Source organism: Rutidosis leptorrhynchoides, chromosome 5 (assembly GCF_046630445.1).
Source record: "Rutidosis leptorrhynchoides isolate AG116_Rl617_1_P2 chromosome 5, CSIRO_AGI_Rlap_v1, whole genome shotgun sequence".
Lineage (NCBI taxonomy): Eukaryota > Viridiplantae > Streptophyta > Magnoliopsida > Asterales > Asteraceae > Rutidosis > Rutidosis leptorrhynchoides.
In genome coordinates this window covers 290,698,861-290,723,282 of record NC_092337.1, presented here as the reverse complement: position 1 = coordinate 290,723,282, position 24,422 = coordinate 290,698,861, and the positions used below count along the sequence as shown (strand labels likewise).

Below are 24,422 nucleotides of genomic sequence, written 5' to 3'. Positions count from 1 at the left end.
AAACCATAAGAACTATCCGTTTAATTTTGTCTTAATTTTATTTTGTGACCCCAACACTTTGAAATCCTGGCTTCGCCACTATATATATATATATATATATATATATAATCTTTTATTTTACTTCTTTTATTCTCTCTTTTTTTACAATTTTTTTATACTCCCATACTTGCTATTAATTTTAATTATTGATTTGAAACATATTTTCTATTTTGATTTTGTTAGGGTTATTATCATTTAAATATTTAATTTTAAACATAAGTTGTGTACAACGAAAAACTGACTTTTATGTAAAAAATAAGGAGTCCGCCTTTGCAACGCGAGACTGCCCCAAAACTTGTTATTATCATTCAACAAACAAACTTAATTCGATGGACGTACTACATATGTTACACAACACATCAAACAACTTAGCATATACTTAAGTGTAACATAACATAACATTAACGTACTACAATAACAGATACCAACTTCAACATCGATCGATCTCATCAGATATAATATTGATCGATGTTAGTTTTACCTTCAAGTTTCTTAGAAAAGAATTTATTAAGGTAATCTACAAAGTTTAACCTGGTAAATCTTGGTGGCGTTCCCGGAGAGATTAGGCTTGGTGATGGTCCAATATCCACATCTAATTTAGGGGCGACGAATGTGCTTATAGACAAACGCTCCTTCTCCGAGTTAACAATTGCTCTATGCTCGATGCTTTTATATACTCCATTTGTCATAATCTGAAGGAAAAAAAAAAAAAAAAATACACTTACATAAATTTGCATTAATTATGTATTACTTTTGTCCAATAATATCTGTCATGTTTAACTTTTCAATATCTTAAATTTAAAATTTTGATCTCTAATATTTTTATATATGTTATATAGTATTTAATGAAAATTATATAAATAGATTCGGGTTTAAAATGTATTTTGATTGATATAAGTTCCATCAAATATTACATACCACAACAAAGAATATTTGAAGTCATAAATAGAGACGCAAAATCTAGAAAAATCGAAAAGGACACTTATTATGGGACGAAAAGAGTACGACTTTTTCTCTACATGATACTAAACTATAGTTCCTATTTCTTTCAAAAATAAACATGATTTTCTTGTAGTTGTTATAATTCAGTAGGCTTATAACTACCTTTAGTGGTTCTTGACTGTAGAAGGTATATAGAGATAGAGATACTGTAAAACGGAGAAAACAAAGGTTGAACAAAAGGTATGAGTAATTGGTTTTTTATTTATAGAAAAATGTACAATGAGAGTTTGGTTAATGAAAAATGTACAATGAGAGTTTGGTAGCATTTGGAATCTAGAGAGAGAGAGTGTTTTTGTTAACCAAAAACACATACATTAAACTCTAACTCAACACACCTATTTATACTCAAAAAAATATACTATGCAATATCTATAATAATAATAAAATTATCATCCAATTATTACTTTTATAACACTCCCCCTTGGATGATAATTTTATTAGTGAATAACTAGTACTGCCTCGTTAAAAACCTTGCTAAAGAAAACCCTTTGGGATAAAACTTTAGCTAAGGGAAAAAGAGTGCAGCATAGAATTGACTCCCCCTCAAGTAGGCAACGCCTGAGTTGTTACATCTTCTGAACATGCCTCATGCCAATATTATGAACGTGTGTTCTGAAAATAGCAGTTGGAAGTGCTTTGGTGAAAAGGTCAGCAGAGTTTTTGCTGGACTGAACATATCTCATTTCAATCTGGTTGTCCTTAATGAGATTTTGAGTGTATGAGAAGAATCTAGGGGTATGTGTTTTGTTCGGTCACTTTTGATATACCCTTCTTTCATCTGTGTTATGCAAGCTACATTATCTTCATAGATAGTTGTTGAACTTTTATTGCGTTCTAGTCCACAAGAATCAGTAATGAGTTGTGTCATTGATCTCAACCAAAAACATTCCCGACTGGCTTCATGTAATGCAATTACTTCGGCATGATTTGATGATGTTGCAACAAGTGTTTGTTTTTGAGAACGCCATGATATTGCGGTACCTCCATTTAGGAATACATATCCATTTTGAGATTTAGCTTTATGTGGATCAGATAAATAACCTGCATCTGCATAACCAACCAAATCTTGTTTTGATTCGTTAGAATAAAATAATCCTAAATCAGTAGTTCCTCGAAGGTATCGAAATATGTGTTTGATCCCATTCCAGTGTCTTTTGGTAGGAGCTGAGCTGAACCTTGCCAACAAATTAACTGCAAAAGAAATGTCAGGTCTTGTACAATTTGTAAGATACATAAGAGCTCCAATTGCACTAAGATATGGTACTTCTGGTCCCAGGATATCTTCATGATCTTCACAGGGACGAAATGGATCAGTGTCAACATTAAGTGATCTAACAACCATAGGAGTACTTAATGGTTTTGCCTTGTCCATATTAAAGCGTTTTAAAATCTTTTCAGTATATGTTGTTTGATGTACAAGTAAACCATTAGGCATATGTTCAATTTGTAAACCAAGGCAATACTTGGTTTTTCCGAGATCTTTCATTTCAAATTCTTTCTTTAGAAGTTGAATGGCTTCATGGATCTCTTTATTTGTACCTATGATATTAAGATCATCAACATAAACAGCTATGATCACATATCCGGATGTTGTTTTCTTAATGAAAACACATGGGCAAATAAGATTATTGGTATACCCTTTGCTTATCAAGTAATCACTTAATCGTTTATACCACATGCGACCCGATTGTTTCAACCCATATAAAGACCTTTGTAACTTGATTGAGTACATTTCTTTGGGTTTTGCATTGGTTGCTTCTGATACCTTAAATCCTTCAGGTATCTTCATATATATATCACTATCAAGTGATCCATAAAGATAAGCAGTCACAACATCCATGAGATGCATTTCTAAATTTTCAGAAACTGCCAGGCTGATTAAGTATCTAAAAGTAATTGCATCCATAACAGGAGAATAAGTTTCCTCATAATCAATTCCCGGTCTTTGAGAAAAACCTTGAGCTACAAGTCTAGCTTTATACCTTGTAACTTCATTTTTCTCATTTCTTTTTCGCACAAAAACCCATCTATATCCCACAGGTTTCACATCTTTAGGTGTGAGAATGATAGATCCGAAAACTTTTCTTTTATTGAGTGATTCAAATTCAGCTCGTATTGCTCCTTTCCAATGATCCCAATCATGTCTATTTTGACATTCCATGACAGATTTTGGTTCTGGATCATCATCATCATTCATGATGTCATATGCAACATTATATGAAAATATCTCATCAAGATTTTTCATTTCATTTCGGTTCCATAATATTTTTGAATGTGCGTAATTGATTGAAAATTCCGTATTGACATCATCAATCTCCTCTGCAGAAGGAGTATTGATTTGTAGTTCTTCTTGAACACTTTCTTTTACCTCATTATCAGCTGATTTTCTTTTCCGAGGATTTTTATCTTTGGAACCAATTGGTCTCCCACGTTTCTGGCGTGGCAAAGACTCAAGAATAACATTATTGCCAGTTTTTGGAATTTCAATTCGAGCTGGAGCATTTGCTGCTGGTATATATGATTTAGTCACTCTTTTTGTATCTGTAAATGCATCAGGCAATTTATTTGCAAGTTCTTGCATATGCATTATTTTTTGAACTTCGATCTCGCATTCTTTTGTGCGAGGATCAAGATACATTAATTGAGGTTCACACCATGAAACATCATTTTCTTTATTTTTTATTTCTCCCCCTAATCTAGGGAATAATGTTTCATTAAAGTGACAATCAGCAAAACGTGCTGTAAAAACATCACCCGTCATGGGTTCAATATATCTTATTATTGAAGATGTTTCATATCCAACATATATTCCCATCCTTCTTTGAGGACCCATTTTAGTGCGTTGTGGTGGTGCGATAGGGACATAAACCGCACAACCAAATGTTCTAAGGTGGGAAATATTTGGCTGATGACCAAAAGCAAGTTGCAAAGGAGAATATGTATGACTTGCGCTTGGTCTAATGCGAATCAATGATGCAGCATGCAAAATTGCATGGCCCCATACAGATACTGGGAGTTTTGTTCGCATTATCAATGGTCTAGCTATTAGCTGCAATCGTTTAATTAATGATTCAGCTAAACCATTTTGTGTATGCACATGGGCAACGGGATGTTCAACAATAATCCCAATAGACATGCAAAAGTTATTAAATGCTTGAGACGTAAACTCACCGGCATTATCTAGTCTCACCCTTTTAATAGTATAATCAGGGAAATGTGCTCTCAATTTAATAATTTGAGCAAGAAATTTTGCAAATGCCATATTTCGACTTGATAATAGACAAACATGAGACCATCTACTAGATGCGTCTATTAGAACCATAAAATATCTAAATGGTCCACATGGTGGATGAATTGGTCCACATATATCACCTTGAATTCTTTCAAGAAACATTGGTGATTCTTTTTCAACCTTAAGAGGTGATGGTCTTATTATCAACTTTCCAAGTGAGCATGATGTACATGGGATAAGTGCATCATGAGGGATCCTTTGATCCGCCAATGGATGTCCATGTGTATTTTGTATTATTCTTTTCATCATTGTTGATCCTGGGTGACCTAATCTCTCATGCCACAAACTGATCATTACAGGATCACATAATTTTTCTTTAACTACCACATTTACTTCAGGTACATTTATATGTGTATAATGTAAACCAGAATGAAGTCTTGGTAGTTTTTCAATTACACGATTCTTATCAGTGATACTTAAATATTTTTCATTTTCTGTTGTCACTGACTGATAATCATATCCATTTTGGTATATGTCAGAGAAACTTAACAAATTTCTCTTTGACATGGGAGAAAATAAGGCATTATTTATCAAAAAATTCGTACCATTTGGTAACATGAATTTTGCCTTTCCCATTCCTTTTATTAAGTCCACAGGACCTGATATAGTATGTATAGTTCCTTCCGTTGCTTTCAAGTCTGTGAAATATTTTTTAGATTTGAGTATGGTGTGAGTGGCACCACTGTCTGCAATACATATATCTCCACCATTTGACTGATTTTTTACTCCAGCAGTATACATCATGAACTTCAAAAAAAAATATGAGAAACAAATAATGAGTATATAATTCATCAATATATTACATTCAAAACATGTTACAAACGATAGCACATAATAAGGAAATATGTAGTAAACTAGATATGGTGTAGATTGAAAATCTACAACCATTTATTTAACGAGAACATATAATAGGATATCTATATATATATATATAGATATTAGAAATTTATTCATTAAAGTAGTCACAAGTTGGCTCAGTGATTTTTGTATCAAGGTCATCCACAAGATTTGCTTCTTTTCCTTTTCCCTTTAGGGATTCTTGATACCGATTAACAGAATGCTGATTTGTTCGGCAGTTTTTAGACCAGTGGCCAATTTTACCACATCGGTAACAAGAATCTTCAACATTCTTTGAAGAGCCTTCTTCAACATTGTGATTTGTGGGATTGTATGGTGTTTGGATTTTATAATTTTGTGGATTATTATTTCTTTGTCCACGACCACGACCACCACGACCACGACCACCACCACGACCATTACCATAAGGGTGATTTCGAACATAGTTATGATTTTTATTATTGTTATGGTAATTTCCATGATGATGGTTTTGGCCAATATGGCTACGACCTCTTCCACGCCCTCGTCCATGTGCATTTCTTCTTTTATTATTATTATTATTATTATTGTTAATAGCATTAGCTTCAGGAAATGCTAGCGCACCGGTAGGACGAGATTCTTGATTTTTCATCAGTAATTCTTTATTAACTTCTGCAACTAAGAGATAAGTTTGAAGTTTGGAAAAAGTTTTATAATTCTGCAATCTTAAATTTTCTTGCACAGTTATATTTGCAGAATGCATTGTGGAGAAAGTTTTTTCCATCATATCAGCATCACTTATTTCTTGACCACAGAATTGAAGCTTTGAACGGATCTTGAACATGGCCGAGCTGTATTCACTTACCTTTTTGAAATCTTGGAACCTTAGATTTCTCCATTCTTCCCTCGCAGCTGGAAGTAATATTTCCTTTTGATTATCGAATCTACTCTTGATACTTTCCCATAAAACATGTGGATCTTTGATAGTGAGAAACATATGTTTTAAGGTGGTATCAATATGTTTGCGAATAAAAGCAATTGATTTTAATTTATCTTGATCGGAACAAGTATTATTTTCTTTTAAAGTTTCTAGAATACCCAATGATCCAAGATTTATTTCTACGTCCATAACCCATGATGTGTAGTTTGTTCCCGATACGTCTAAGGCATCAAACTCAAGCTTTGATAAGTTTGACATTTTCTATTTTCAGAAAGATGAACAACATAAATCATAATCATAATCATAATCATAATATTTTTTTTTTCGTAGATAAATAACAACATGCAATTAGAATTAGTTTAGATTCATAAGTAGTAAACAAAGGAATAATGGTATGATTACAAATAATAAAATCATAAGGGAATATAGGTTCATATTATATTATATTATTAATGATATTATTATAATATATATTAAGTTATAATATATATTATTATAATATATTTTTCTTATTTTAACCTTTAAGATTTACTTTTAATAAAAATATAAACTACTTTTCTTATTTTAACTTTTAAGATTTACTTTTAATAAAAATACAAACTACTTTTTTTATTTTAACTTTTAAGATTTACTTTTAATAAAAATACAAACTATTTTTTCTATTTTAACTTTTAAGATTTACTTTTAATAAAAATACAAACTACTTTTTTTATTTTAACTTTTAAGATTATAAATTTAAGAATAAACATTAGTATGCATGAAATAAATAATGATTAATTGCATAAGTAATCATAAATGTTAGATAACATATAAAGACCCCATCGTATTCGTATTGATCGGAATTAATCTCGACCCATGGTACCGTGTTGTCAAATGACGTGTTGCGTACATAAAGTACCGTGTTGTCAAATGACGTGTTGCGTACAATCATGAGGTCTTATTAATATAAATATAAATGTTAGTGAAGTTAATAAGAGTTAGATTACAGAAAATATAATTCAGGTGGTATAACCGACCATATATAACTTAAATAACATAAATATAAATGTTAGTGAACATAACTGTAAATGTTAGTATACATAAATAAATGTTAGATAACATAAATGTAAATGTTAGTATACATAAATAAATGTTAGATAACATAAATGTAAATTAGGCGACAGTGTCGACCATATATCATTTAGGTGGTATAACTGACCATATATTAGTTAGGTGGCAGAGCCAACCATATTTAGTATAAATGTTGAGATAATCGTGCTGATAACGTGTTATAATTCAGTAGGCTTATAACTACCTTTAGTGGTTCTTGACTGTAGAAGGTATATAGAGATAGAGATACTGTAAAACGGAGAAAACAAAGGTTGAACAAAAGGTATGAGTAATTGGTTTTTTATTTATAGAAAAATGTACAATGAGAGTTTGGTTAATGAAAAATGTACAATGAGAGTTTGGTAGCATTTGGAATCTAGAGAGAGAGAGTGTTTTTGTTAACCAAAAACACATACATTAAACTCTAACTCAACACACCTATTTATACTCAAAAAAATATACTATGCAATATCTATAATAATAATAAAATTATCATCCAATTATTACTTTTATAACAGTAGTTTAATATTGTAGAATGTGGAAATTAAACAGTTGATCCTTAAAGTTTGTTTATAACTAGTTCGGGTTCGGCCCGCGCGATGCGGCGGGGTTTTTCGGCCTGCGTATTCATATTTAACGTAGCTTTATGTATTTACATAAGGGGAAACGACCCATGTGTTAAGCGCCGTTATTGGTGTTGTCGTCTTTATTATTTTTTAAAATCTGTCCGGTTCAAACGTAGTTAGTTTCGTTTTGTTGATAAAATTATTTCGAGTCTAACGATGTTGGCGAAAAAAAAATAACTCGTGGCGAGCAGGAAGATACGGGTTGTCGTTGTTTTTAGCGTTTTCTAAAAAAATTTCCGTTTCAAACGTACTTTTTATCGTTTTGTTCATAAAATTATTTCGAGTATGACGCTCATGTCGAAAAAATTTAACTCGCGGCGAGCGGAAAGCTACGTGCTGTTGTTGTGTTTAGCGTTTTTTGAGAAGTGTCTGTTTCGCGTATAGTTAGTCCCGTTGGGTTCGTAAGATTTTTTCGAGTTGAACGGAGGTCTCGGAAAAATTTAACTCGCACCGAGCGAAAAGATATGTCCCGTTATAAATTCGGGTGGAATTAGTTTTTTATTTTAATAAAATTATATATTTACACTTTTTACCCCTGAAAAAGTGTAAACTTGAGGCCGTTGTGTAAATATAGCTGAAGTTGAGAGTCCGTTTGTAATGTGAACGCAAACTCAAAACGAAAATTCGATTTAACTGAAACTACGAAGACCGGCATCACTTTTAGTATATTAATTATTATTATTAATTATTAATTTATAATTTCAAAAATAGACTTTATTTTTTTTTCTTTTCAACATTGATAATCTTGATCTTGTTATTTGGTTGGTCCGTAATACTAACAACCGCTGGACAAACTATATATATATAAATAAATTAACCCCTCAGTTGAATTTAAATATGCAAAATAGTTAAAGTAAACACCTATTTGTTGAACCTTTCGATTTAGAGTGTGTTTGGCGTGAGAGTTTATGAGAGGTTATGAGAGTTTGAACTTATGATTTTAATAAGTTTTAAGTAATAAGCTTTGTTTGGTAGACATAAAAAGTAGAGCTTATGAAAATCATAAGCTCTAGAAAAATAAACTTCTTCTAGTAGCTTATGAAAAAAAATTAGAGTTTATGAATTGAAAAATAAGCTCAGGTAGTTTGCCAAGCACTTATGAAAAATAATAAACTCCAGCTACTAATTTTAAAAATAAGCTCCAGCCAGTTCCAGCTCCAGCTCCAACTACCAACTCCAACTCGGGCTAGTTTCATCCAAACACACCCTTACTTACTATTTCATCGTTAAGAATGTTTTTTTAACTAAATCTTCTATTCCAATTATAATCACCGACCAATGCACCCACTTATATGCCTAATTGCTGGTAGGGATGGCAATGGATCGGATATGGATCGGGTGATGCCATATCCATATCCATATCCATTTAGTTTTTGTTTATTCATATCCATATCCATATCCATATCCATTTAGTTTCAGATCATCCGTCCATATCAATATTCAATGGATTAAGCGGTTTAATGGATATCCAATGGATATTAAAGAATGTTATAGTATTTTTTGATATGCGATTAAAACATAAACGTAGTATAGCAAAAATAAATATTAAATGACATTAAAAATTCTATCCATAAAAATGTGTAATCTTTGTCGAAGATATAACAAAATTTTCTAAACTTATTATAAAACATTGATTATAAAAATTAAATATGTGTTATAATTCAGTAGGCTTATAACTACCTTTAGTTGTTTGATTCTTGATGTTATAATTCAGTAGGCTTATAACTACCTTTAGTGGTTTGATTTTTGATTAAGAATGCTAATAATGAAGTGTAAGAACAAAAATGATAATGGAGAGAAAGAAAGAAACACTTTGTAAGTGTGAGAAAATGGTGCAAGTTTAATGCTTGCATTCATGGCTATTTATAGCAAAAATATCACAAGTTTAGGTAATACAATAATATTACTTTTGTGTATCAATAATTGACTATCCATTTATATATATATTTATATATTATAACACTCCCCCTTGGATAGCAATTTTGTTTGTTGAAGATCAACTGTAAGTTAATGCCTCGTTAAAAACCTTGCTAAAGAAAACCCAGTGGGAAAAAAACTTTAGCTAAGGGAAAAAGAGTGCAGCATGGAGTTGACCCCCCCTCAAGTAGACATCGCTTCAGTTGTTACATCTTTTGAACATGTCTCATACCAATGTTATGAACGTGTGTTCTGAAAATAGCAGTTGGAAGTGCTTTCGTGAAAAGATCAGCAGAGTTTTTGCTGGATTGAACATATCTCATTTCAATCTCATTGTCCTTAATGAGATTTTGAGTGTATGAGAAGAATCTAGGAGGTATGTGTTTGGTTCGGTCACTTTTGATATACCCTTCTATCATCTGTGCTATGCAAGCTGCATTATCTTCATAGATAATTGTTGGACTTTTATCGCGTTCTAGTCCACAAGAATCAGTAATGATTTGTGTCATTGATCTCAACCAAAAACATTCCCGAGTAGCTTCATGTAATGCAATCACTTCGGCATGATTTGATGATGTAGCAACAAGTGTTTGTTTTTGAGAACGCCATGATATTGCAGTACCTCCATTTAGGAATACATATCCAGTTTGAGATTTAGCTTTATGTGGATCAGATAAATAACCTGCATCAGCATAACCAACCAAATCTTGTTTTGATTCGTTAGAATAAAATAATCCTAAATCAGTAGTTCCTCGAAGGTATCGAAATATGTGTTTGATCCCATTCCAGTGTCTTTTGGTAGGAGCAGAGCTGAACCTTGTCAACAAATTAACTGCAAAAGAAATGTCAGGTCTTGTACAATTTGTAAGATACATAGGAGCTCCAATTGCACTAAGATATGGTACTTCTGGTCCAAGAATATCTTCATGATCTTCACATGGACGAAATGGATCAGTTTCAACATTGAGTGATCTAACAACCATATGAGTACTTAATGGTTTTGCCTTGTCCATATTGAAACGTTTCAGAATCATTTCAGTATATGTTGTTTGATGTACAAGTAAACCATTAGGCATATGCTCAATTTGTAAACCAAGGCAATACTTGGTTTTTCCGAGATCTTTCATTTCAAATGCTTTCTTTAGAAGTTGAATGGCTTCATGGATCTCTTTATTTGTACCTATGATGTTAAGATCATCAACATAAACAGCTATGATCACATATCCGGATGTTGTTTTCTTAATGAAAACACAAGGACAAGTAAGGTTATTTGTATACCCTTTGCTTATCAAGTAATCACTTAATCGGTTATACCACATACGTCCCGATTGTTTTAACCCATATAAAGATCTTTGTAATTTAATCGAATACATTTCTTTGAGTTTTGCATTTGATGCTTCTGGTACCTTAAATCCTTCAGGTATCTTCATATATATATATATCACTATCAAGTGATCCATATAGATAAGCAGTCACAACATCCATGAGATGCATTTCTAAATTTTTAGAAACTGCCAGGCTGATTAAGTATCTAAAATTAATTGCATCCATAACAGGGGAATAAGTTTCCTCATAATCAATTCCCGGTCTTTGAGAAAAACCTTGAGCTACAAGTCTAGCTTTATACCTTATAACTTCATTTTTCTCATTTCTTTTTGGGACAAAAATCCATCTGTATCCTACAGGTTTCACATCTTTAGGAGTGAGAATGATGGATCCGAAAACTTTTCTTTTATTGAGTGATTCTAATTCAGCTCGTATTGCTTCTTTCCATTGAGCCCAATCATGTCTATTTTGACATTCAACCATAGATGTTGGTTCTGGATCATCATCATTATTCATGATGTCATATGCAACATTAAATGAAAATTTCTCATCAAGATTTTACATTTCATTTCGGTTCCATAATATTTTTGAATGTGCATAATTGATTGCAATTTCTGTATTGACATCATCAATATCCTCTGCAGTAGGAGTACTGGTTTGTGGTTCTTTTTGAACACTTTCTTTTACCTTATTATCAGCTGATTTCGAGGATTTTTATCTTTGGAACCAACTGGTCTCCCACGTTTTAGACGTGGCATAGATTCTTGAGTGACTACATTATCAGTTTTTTGATTTGGAATCTCAACTCGAGCTGGAGTATTAACTGCTGGTATATATGATTTAGTCACCCTTTTTGTATCTGTGAATGCATCAGGCAATTGATTTGCAAGTTCTTGTATATGCATTATCTTTTGAACTTCTGTCTCTCATTCTTTTGTGCGAGGATCAAGATACTTTAATTGAGGTTCACACCATGAAACATCATTTTCTTTATTTTTTATTTCTCCCCCTAATCTAAGAAACAATGTTTCATTAAAATGACAATCAGCAAAACGTGCTGTAAAAACATCACCTGTCATAGGTTCAATATACCTTATGATTGAAGATGTTTCATATCCAACATATATTCCCAACCTCCTTTGAGGACCCATTTTTGTACGTTGTGGTGGCGCAATTGGAACATATACTGCACAACCAAATGTTCTAAGGTGGGAAATATTTGGCTCTTGACCAAAAGCAAGTTGTAGGGGGGAATATTTATGACTTGCACTTGGTCTGATGCGAATCAATGCAGTAGCATGTAAAATTGCATGACCCCATATAGATACAGGGAGTTTTGTTCTCATTATCAATGGTCTAGCGATTAACTGTAAACGTTTAATCAGTGACTTGGCTAAACTATTTTGTGTAGGCACATGAGCAACAGAATGTTCAACAACAATTCCTATAGACATGCAATAGTCATTAAATGCTTGAGATGTAAACTCACCAGCATTATCAAGTCTCACCTTTTTAATGATGTAATCAGGAAAATGTGCTCTCAATTTAATAATTTCGGCAAGAAATTTTGCAAATGCCATATTACGGCTTGATAACAGACAAACCTGAGACCATCTACTAGATGCGTCTATTAGGACCATGAAATATCTAAATGGTCCACATGGTGGATGAATTGGTCCACAAATATCACCTTGAATTATTTCAAGAAACATTGGTGATTCTTTCTCAACCTTAAGTGGTGAGGGTCTAGTTATCAATTTTCCAAGAGAGCAAGATATACATGGAACCATTGTATCATGAAGGATTTTTCTATCCTTCAGTGGATGTCCATGTGTACATTCAATAATTCTTTTCATCATTGTTGATCCTGGATGGCCCAATCTGTTATGCCATAAATTAAATACACCAGGATCAATATACTTTTCTTTAATCACCATATGTACTTCTGGTACATTTATATGTGTATAATGTAATCCAGAATTAAGTCTTGGCAGTTTTTCAATCACGTGATTCTTGTTAGTGATACTTAAATATTTCTCATTTTCTGCCGTTACTGACTGATAATCATATCCATTAAGGTATATGTCAGAAAAACTCAATAAATTTCTGCTTGACTTAGGAGAGAATAAGGCATTATTAATTAAAAATGTTGTACCGTTTGGTAATATGAATTTTGCCTTTCCTATCCCTTCTATCAAGTTAGCAGCACCTGATATTGTATGTATAGTTCCATCCGTTGGTTTCAAATCAATGAAATATTTTTCAGATTTAAGTATAGTGTGTGTAGTACCACTATCTGCTATACAGAGATCTCCACTACTTGATTGATGTTGTGTTCCAGCAGAATTCATATTAAACTTCATATATAAGAAACAAACGGTAAGTATATACACAAAATGTTTATTACACACAAATAGATAAAACTGAAACATTTGACATACATAGAATTGAAACATCAAACATAGAACTGGAACATTTGATAAAACATATAGAACTGAAACATTTGAGAAAACATGATGACAAAGGTTAAATCGTTTTATTTATAAAAGAAACATATTAATTTAATTCAAGAAATCTTCATATAAATCAGATGGTTGCTCAGTGACTGTTGGATCAATATTATCCACAAAATTTACTTCCTTTTCTTTACCTTTCAGCGAATCCTGATACATCTTAACAAGATGTTTAGATGTTCGGCAAGTATTAGCCCAGTGGCCCATTCTACCACATCTGTAACAAGATTCTTCAGAATTTTTAGAAGAATTTTCTTCAACATCTTGTTTAGTGGGCTTGTTTTGTGGTTGATATTTATATTTTCGTGGATTATTATTTCTTTGACCACCACGGCCACGACCACGGCCACGTCCACGCCCATTCCCATTACCATAAGGATGGTTTCTACCATAGTTATGGCTTTTGGCATGATGATGGCGATGGTTATTATAACCACGACCTTGCTCGCGTCCTTGTCCCTGTTTATAATTGTTTGCAGTATTTGCTTCAGGGATTGCAAGTGTACCAGTAGGACGGGATTGCTAATTTTTCATTAATAGCTCATCATTTTGCTCTAAAACCAAGAGATATGAATTAAGTTCAGGATATGTGTTGAACTTTAGCATTCTCAAATTTCTTTGCACTGTGATGTTGGCAGCATTCATTGTGGAGAAAGTTTTCTCCAACATGTCTGCATCACTTATTTCATGTCCACAGAATTTAAGTTGTGAGATTGTATTATACAGAGCTGAGCTGTATTCATTTACTTTCTTAAAATCTTGGAACCTTAATGTTCTCCATTGATCCATAGCAGCTGGAAGTAAAATTTCTCTTTGATTATTGAATCTGCTTTTGAGACCTTCCCATAAAACATGGGGATCTTCTACAGTCACATAATTATTTTGTAAGCATTCATCAATATGTTGATGAATAAAGCAACATGCCGTTGCTTGTTCTTTTTCAGAACAAGTGTTGTTTTCATTTATGGTTTCAAGAATGCCCATTGATTTAAGATGCATTTTTACTTTTATAACCCATGACATGTAGTTGTTTCTCGTTGATTCTAAAGGAGTAAATTTAAGCTTTTCCAGATTTGACATTTTCTATTATCAAAAATTAAAACAAACAAGATGATAAATTAGAGTCAATTTATATTCATAAGTATATAAACATTAAACATAAATTTAATATAACATAAATGATAAGTAGGTGACAGTGTCGACCATATAAATGTTAGATAATAGAAATATAAATGTTAGTAACATAAATGATAATTAGGCGACAGTGTCGACCATATATTATTCAGGTGGTATAACCGACCATATATCATTTAGGTGGCAGAGCCATCCATAATTAGTATTAAGATTATCGTGCTGATAACGTGTTATAATTCAGTAGGCTTATAACTACTTTTAGTTGTTTGATTCTTGATGTTATAATTCAGTAGGCTTATAACTACCTTTAGTGGTTTGATTCTTGATTAAGAATGCTAATAATGAAGTGTAAGAACAAAAATGATAATGGAGAGAAAGAAAGAAACACTTTGTAAGTATGAGAAAATGGTGCAAGTTTAATGCTTGCATTAATGGCTATTTATAGCAAAAATATCACAAGTTTAGGTAATACAATAATATTACTTTTGTGTATCAATAATTGACTATCCATTTATATATATATTTATATATTATAACAATATGAAATTTGTATGTTTATTTTGTTAGATATATATATTTTATTGTAATATATTATAGTTATAGTTATTTCATTATAGGGTTGAAAACAAAATGTAAATCTAAGGGTAAATGATCTTGTAATAGTAAATATATAAGAATATATCTATATTTATTTTTTTGTACACGTATTTCGGGTGGTAATGAATATATTCATGGATGAAACTTTTCATCCATGTCCGTATCCATGTCCATTTAGGTTCATCCATATCCGTATCCATATCCTTTTAGGTTCATCCATATCCATCACGAAGCGGGTGAATCGGGTGGATATCCACCAGATCGGGTGGCCATTGCCATCCCTATTTGCTGGGGTTGACCACCGACCATCTTGTTGACACTCAGAAATTGAATCAGAAACTACAAACTTGATTTTATATGTCCAAAGGGAGACGGTGGTGGTGAATCGGATCAAGTGAAGGGAGATGGTTTGTAATTAAAAATCTACTGGTATGTCAAAATAATTTCTCATAAACCATTTGGTGATTGAAACCGCCTAATTGTTGAGTGTATATTGCTTTATACATATGGATATTGATGAAATTTATATTGAGAAATGATTGAAGAATTCTAGGTAAATAGAGATCCGCCATAAAAGAATTGAACTGACTTGAAGGCTAAGTGAGTAGCTGTGGTATTACACAGTAGGGGTGTTCACGAAACCGTCAAACCGCGAAAATTGGCCGGACCGGACTGATTTATTGGTTCGGTCCAGTTTTAGATATTAGCGGTCCGGTCGCCGGTTTTAAGATCTCCAAACCGCGAAACTCGGTCCAGTTTGCGGTTTCATTAGGCCACCGGCCGGTTAAACCGGGCCGGACCGGATTGTATATACGTCACTGATATTAATTTTATGTAACTATATACTTCACTGAATAAACATATTTATACGTACATGGCAGATGCGAACACGTTTAGCTTTGTTCGTGAGTATAGTAAATAGATGCATTTGTATTTGATATGCAGGATGTATATGTAATATGTAATTATATATAAAGGAGGAATATAATTATATAATATGCATGACACATTCACTTAAAAAGGATGTATACTGATATAATTTGGAGACGTAAAGAGTTAATAAAGATGTATCTACAAAGAATGTTACTTAATAATAATAACTTATGAATCTGTTACGAAGGATTCACATTGTTTGTTTTGCCTTTTTTGGTACAAAAGGAGAGAAATGTACAAAAACTTAATAATAATAACATATGGAACTTGATACCGTCAAACCGGCTAAACCGGACCGGCCAAAACCGGACCAAACCGTCCAGTTTGACGACTTTCTTGGTCTAGTCTGGTTTGATATATGTTTAAACCGTAGATGCCGGTTTGGTTTGAGATTTAATCAAAACCGGACCAAACCGGACCGTGAACACCCCTATTACACAGTTCAATATATGACATTAGTTATAAAAAATATTCATATTAAAATAATCTTTTGTGAGTTGGCAGAAGATTGTATCTCACATATATTTTGATTTGGTGTTAACAGTTTTATGTGTTATTGAAGATGAGTATTTAAGGTTTATGAGTAGAGAAGATAAAAGTGATGAAGGATAATAAAATGACGAAGATATTTTCCATGTGAGGCGCACATGTGACACTTTTCTCGAGTCTTTCCGTATCTCTTTTATATGGGTTCAGGGTACTTCATTATTCAATGAAGTTATCATATTTTAATCGTATTCGTGATTTTAGCATAAAAATAAATAAATAGCAAAATAAGTTATCATTGTTTTCGAGGCCTCTTAACTAAAACTATCGAGGTAACTCATCAATATTGAAGTTGTGGGTTGAGTCTTATCGTGAACTATTTAATGAGTGTGTGTTTGATAAAAATGACTACTAACTTGAGGTAATATGTTTCGAAAGAAGGAAACAATATTTTTTTCGGTTGTAAGTTGTTTTGTGTATACTTGATGATAGCAAAACAAGTCTATATAAGGTATTTAAAAAAAAAAAAAATGGACACACCTTTGAATATTTCGTAGCCTATTTTACACACCCTCAAAGACGCTCATTCCCATTATACTTGTAATGATAGTGTTGTCTCGTTAAATTAAATTAGAAAGCTCTGTTCGAGATATAAAATTGGCCCAGATAAAAATTAAATTTTTCAATACACATAAAAGTTATATAGAGTATTCCTACATTAACATGTGTTGCACATATCTTATTTCCTTTATATTTTTATTTTTTATAATCTTTGAGTTGGTCTTTTAACTTTTCTTTTATTGCGTAAAACTGTTTTATAGTTAATGTATTTTTTTCATTCTATCAAGGAAGAAATAATATATGGGTCTTTCAAAATATTTGGGCAATATATGTTCACTACATAGATAAGGAAATGACCTCCAAGATGTCTGCAATATTGACGATGAATGAATCAGGAAGTGGTTTAATCGGCATCCAAACCCCATCCTTTTTTATTTGGAGACCTTCAACATCGTTAAGTTGTAGGAGGAATGTGATACCAAAAGGATCTGAATGTGGGCAGAGACCGATCACTTTTTCAGGTTGTGGACACGGTGGATAGTAGTTCATCCTCAGTGATTGCAATCCTCCATCAAACAATAGTTTCATTTCCTCAACATCCATCTTCAAAGCTTTTGCAATGAAGATGAGAGTTTTAAGCGAAAGGTTCTTTACTTCTCCAGAATAATCTTCTAGCGTATCTCTGTATTTTTATTCAAAGTTAGCGTTCCATTTGCAACAAATGATGTGTTGGGTCACCATTCACTAATCCCACTATGTTAAATTATATTTGACAAACTAAATTTAAGTAGTTTATAGAGTTGCTTCATATAACTCTATTGTAAGTTGACATGTTTTGTCATATATCACTTGTCAGTATGAACTTAGGTCCTGTTTGGTTCATGAAATTTCTAGAAATTTTGATGAAATTGGAGTTGAATTTTCAAATTGTTCCGTTTAATTGATATAATTTGGAAGGAATTTAATTCACTGAAATCTTGAAATTCCTTGATCTATGGAATGTTCCTTCCTTCAAGATGTTGATGAATTTGAATTCCTTAAAACACAAGATTTATTAAAATATCAAAAATCCTCAAATATTTACGTTTATATTTTACGTACATTCCCACTCGCATTTTCAATGCGCCTTTCGAAGCGGTTTTCGACGCGCATTTTCGAAACGCATCTTCGCGGCTAGTTTTCGATGCGCCTTTCGACGCCCGTTTACGTTTCGCAAATCTGAAAACTTTAATTGGAGCGAGTCTGAAAACGAAAATTGGAATCATAAAATTTTGTGTATTGCTTTTTAGTTATTTTTTAAAATATAAAATGGAATTCGAGTCCATTCCATGTCAATAAAAAATACATTTTTCACATTAGATGAAATTTATCAATTATAATTCCTTCGAATTCAAATTTATTTGACAAATTATATTTCTGCCAAAAATCTTTGTTCCAACCAAACGGGGCTAAAAGGGTTTATGGTCTAGCATTATCAAATTAACTCATTATGAGATTGTGAGTTCGAGTTTTTTCGCGGAGAAAAAGGTATGTGTATGTTTGCTGTTATGAAAAAAAGACTTGAATGAATAAAGTATTTGTCTGTCAAAGACTTAAGACACTTGGAAAGGACCGGACGTTGAAGTAGAATTCATTTTGACCCTTATATTGACAAGTATTTCCATACAAGTTCGGTTACGTGACACTACTAGTTTAAATTTTTTAATAGGGAATTTTTTTCAAATTGTATTAGACACCACTGAATTTAGCTGCAGGACCCCATATATTTTTCAAGTTTATAGTTTTTGTTTTAAATTATATTGGACATCACTAAATTTAACTACTCGAACCCTTTTCGAATTTATAATTCTGTAAAGGTAAATTACCACTAGCACTGAAAATATTTCGAGACTCCATTGAATTATAATTTTGAAATCGCCACTGTCGATTGTTCATATTAGTATAATCACACACATATGTATAGACGTTTTTTATAGTTGAAGGGTTTCCTCAAAGTAAATGATTTTTGCTTGTAAACGATAATATGGGGATAAATAAGGGGTGAACGAGGAATAAAATACCTGAACCGAAGAGAAAGGTTAGGAAATAAACGAGGATTCCTAATTTGTTTAGGGAGCATAATCATGTAAAACATATCAGCCCAATCAAGCTTTTGTTCTTCAGATTGAACAAAAGCTTGTCCATATCCCTGAAGATCACCAGGCACTTGCCAAATTTTCTTTTTATCTTCCATCGGCAACTTGAAAAAATCTTGAATTTCTTCCTTCAATTTCTCCAACAACGAACAACTCACCCCATGATTTATCATCTGTAAGTTATTATACCACAAGGAAAAGGTAAGATCGAGTTCAATTATTGTGTAATATCTTTTGGCGTTGTTAAATTTACGAAATTTAGAACTGAACAAATATTAAATCTATTGTCATGTTTTGACTTTAAAAGTCTTTTTCTTTCAATTTTGATTTTAAATATTTATATTTGTATTGTATATTATTCGATGAAATTTATATCAATAGTTTGGTTTTTGAATATATTCTTAATGGTATTACGTTTATCAAGTACTACGTATTATGTAACAAATAAAAACGTATTTTAAAGTCAAAGCTAGAAAGAAAATACCTTAAAAGTCAAAATATGACAATAGATTTGAGACGGAGAAAGTAGTATTTTATTTCTGATAATTTAGTTTCGGAAAAGATTAATTATACAATGGAATTATAGAAATAGTTGTAAGTTATGTAGATAAGGTATGCGCACTACACAAGTACCTGAAAGAAACCCCAATCTTTACATGCAAGATGTAGCTTTACTAATTCATAATTAGCGGATTCTTCCGATAATAGACGTTGCATATCGATGATAGGTACTTCCGACAGTGTGGACGATAGCCTTGATATAAACGGAGGATCCTGATCGGGTCGAACATACCTAATCGGAACCTCTACAAGTGGTTCCTTAGCCACTTCTTGTACACTAGGCACCAAAAGTGAACCCCCAAAACTTTTACCTTTTGGTTCCATGATATACGATCTCTCAGTATATTTTGTAAAATACTCTTGTATGTGAATCTTATATATACATGTCAAATCTTATATATCGAATCCCATTTTTCAAGAAATATTTGATAGTTACATTTCAAAAATTATTAAGTGACGCATAACAAATGGCTATGGCTATATATATAAAATATGATAACATTTATTATCCTAAATATTACTTATGGTGATTCGGTGATCGGTGATCGGTGATCGGTGCAATGATAGAAAACATTGTCGTTTCATCGTTTGGTAGGCCATCACTGAAAGGTAGTTTTGTAATTGATCTTGTTTACTAATCCTTTTTCAGAATAATTAATTAGAGATTTCATTCAAAATAATAATTTGAGATATCTTAAAAGTATCATTGAACAATCTATATCTATACTCTATATACTCTATATTAAAAGAAACATAAAATGGGGTCATCTAGATTTCTAAGTGTCAATCTTAGCCTTCCATTCATTAGCATCCATTAAATCTAGACCCTTTATAAGTTCATGTCGTGATTATGACCTCATAATCTTAAAAATTAGCAATGATAAGAATAAAAATAGAGGTCATCTAGTGAGAATAAAAATAGAATACCCTTGAGAATAAAAAAAGAACGGGATCAAAATGGGAAAACATTGGTTCTGGAAAATAGCATTCAGTAGTACTATATTCAGAAAAAAAACCCTACATTTCAACAGCAAACAAATGGCGATGACACGGTTTGTTGACGTCAATTTCTAATACATCAATTCGATAGCATATTAGTTTCTCCTAAATCAAATGGCGATGAAGGGTTTATCGATTCAGATTTACTTAGGTATGGATTATTTGAGTAATTTTTCGATTTACAGTTTTTTCATACGAATTCTTTGGAGCAATGGTTGTCGTTGATAGTAACAAATGTGATACCATAGTTTGCTGATATCTTCACCATATAAGCAATATTACGAATAACTTTCCTCCACATAAGCATATAAACCGTAATTGGATTCTAAATATTTGTGTGAACAGTAATTCCATGGTCTCTATTGATATAATTATAATTATAATTAGGGTTTTTGTTGTTTGATGTATGTATATGTGTTGCATCGTTTTACTTGTCTGATATATATTTAATTGATGAGATATGTGTGTTTCCATTGTTTTAATGTTTATGTAAATGGAACATGACAAGTTATTTATTGGTGGGATATCTGAGTTAGGTACCGATATCAAATCTCATGTTCCGGTATTTTGCTTTGCTTAGTTTTATGGGAATGTTTTACGGGTATGTAGATGAGATAAAGTACAATTGTTTTTTATTTTTTATTTTTTTTACTAAAGGAGTCTTGATGTAGGTTTGATCAAAGGAGTGAGATACATGTATCCAAATAATCAGTGTTTACTAAAGGAGTGTGTTTGATTAACCATGTTCATTGATTTTCAGGTGAGAGGTCTTATTTCACAGTTAACAAATGAAAAGAATGATGCTATTTGACAATGGGGATGAATTTGAAAAGAAATAGTGACACTATCCTCTATGTGTTTGTGTTCACAAATATTTGTATTTATTTGATATTGAACTGTTGATTGTGAAGTGATGGTGTTAGTGTAACACCGACCATTTTTTTCACATCATAGCGGAAGACGATTATTAATCAAACACAATACTTTAAGTATTAATTACAAAAATCACATAATTACGTTTAACATTCACAAACGGTGTTACTTTATTACAAACACAATTACAAGAGTCTACATCAGAGTTCACAGGGTCAAAGATGTCTTCAACTTTACAGCCCAGTCCCAACAACGTTACCTAAACCGGCAATGGGAGGAATGTGGGGGATTAGCGCACCGCTAAGTGATTGATTCTATCTACAGACTAAGCTTATGCAAACCATCATGCACCAAACTACAATCAAACTTACAACCAACAAGCATACAAAACAAAGCCAATATGAGAATCGGTGGCTTGTACAGGCACACGACCTAGCTGATCAGGCTAGAGTCTACCGATAGTCCCTCCTACCGAGTCCACTGCATAACTTTCCAAACGCAACACATGTGTTATTCTTTGCTATACTGCACTGACTGTAGGACTTGGACCCAAATTTTCTGACTCGGTTGAACTCATACAAACCATAACCTTTCTGACTCGGTTGGTCTCCCAACCTTTCTAACTCAGTTGGTGTCAAACATAGTGCACATAAACAATATACAATTCATAGAGCATGCAAATATCCAACTAATATGGTAATAACTACACCACACAAGGTAATTAGAGAAATTCACAGTAGCATGGCTTGCTACTTAAACTCTATCTGAAGATAGACCAACCCACTCACCAATTACCAGTAATGATTCAGGTTCTGACTACTGAGCTTTCTCTTTATCTTTTCCACCTGAGAAATAGACATAACACAGTCATTATTCATGTCTTGATATCAACTCAACAACACGACAATAACATTTATATATCAACACTTAACAATTGATCTGTCAACCATACGAGTAACACCCTCACCCGCACATTTGAGAACCCTCAATCGTGCGGTTGACAACTCAATTGTACGTTTGGTCTATGACCAAACATCCAACACAGAACTAACTAATCTGTACGGTTCACCACACGAATGTTCAGTGACCCGTACGAGCCACATCTTAACCGTGCGTGTCATTTCAACCAAAACAACAGTTCCCCTTAACCACTCACTCGCACGGTTTACCACACGGTTGACCACTTCAATCGTACAAGTGAATGCTCACTCATGCGAGTGATGAAGAACAATAATAGCAACTGTTTTGCCGGGTTTCAACCCAAAAATCACTAATTCTGATGTTTTTGGAAAATTGCTTGATCACGAAGAATATACAACATACATGGAATAATTATCAATCAAATAACAACACAAACAACAACAAAATCACTAGATTCAAGCTTAAAAAGCACAAAACCTATTTTACACCCAAAACCCCAATTACACCAAGATTTAAATCAAGATTCAAACACACTAACCTGGTTTGATGATCACAAGGATGATACGAATCAATCGTTAAAGCCACTTGCTTGGATTTCTAACTTAGATTCAACTAGGGTTTGTGAGTGATACAAACTATGTACGAGTTTCTTGTTTGGAAGATTTTAAGAATGAGCTCAAGAAAAGCAGATACATACACTTATTGGGGTTTAAAACCCATACCACACAACACACAGGTATTTATCAGTTATCTAATATATTTCGTACTAAACTAGGTAGCCCTAACGGAGTCCAAATTTTACAAACAAACCTATTATGTGACCCATGTCATGAACCAGTCTTAATCACATACTCAATTAATAATAATCAAGCATATAATAACATATAAACAAACTTAAGGACATAATCATTATCTTACGTCTACCCCGTCATCAGTATGTTATTGTAAGTAACTAGAGGGGGGATGAATAGTTACTTGATACATTTTAAACACTTTTTTGATTGATCACCGAATTTGATTAACTATGATCAACCAATTCAACTCAAACTTGATGTGTGTGGTGTATATGTTCAAAATGATAATCAAAGTAATGTAAAGAATATAAACACAAGAATTTATAGTGGTTCGGGTGGATGTTAACTAATTCAACTTAATCCACTCCCCGATTACACTAATCGGGATTTCTTGCTTCACTAAGCACTTTTCTCCAAACCCAGTGTAGATCCGATTTACAAGTCTTCAACTTCTTTGGTAGACAACAAACCTAATCTTTCTATCCCTTCGAAAGACCAACTCCAACCTAGCTCAACTTGTCTTCACCTTGGACATGTATTAATCTTCAAATAAGATTAATCAACTTCCTAAGTCCCTTTAAGGAAGTAGATCACTAAGCTAGCCTATGCCTCTACTAATTGAAGTTACAAGACTTATACAATTTGTAATGATGATCCTAAGACAATACTAGGACATACATTACACTAAGTAAACTCACAAGATGGCCAATTTTGATTAGTAAGTTTACAACAACCAAATTCTATATCTATAAGATCATAGAATCTTCTCTTGCTTGATCACATTTGAGTAGTAATTAGAGCCCTTGTGATCTCTGGAAATAAGCTTTTGAAATATTCAAGAGGGTCAGCTTCAAATGCTCTTCAATGC

At 32.6% G+C, this 24,422-nt stretch overlaps 1 protein-coding gene across 1 annotated transcript; it reads right to left on the bottom strand.

Moving 5' to 3' along the window:
• Positions 1-488: 488 nt before the first annotated feature.
• LOC139847989 (protein SRG1-like) lies at positions 489-20,291 on the bottom strand. The gene is made up of 4 exons (XM_071837727.1): positions 20,040-20,291; positions 19,332-19,579; positions 17,629-17,953; positions 489-731 (listed from the first exon to the last, which is right to left on the bottom strand). Exons 1-4 carry the CDS (start codon positions 20,289-20,291, stop codon positions 489-491), a joined length of 1,068 nt encoding a protein of 355 aa, XP_071693828.1.
• Positions 20,292-24,422: the final 4,131 nt, after the last annotated feature.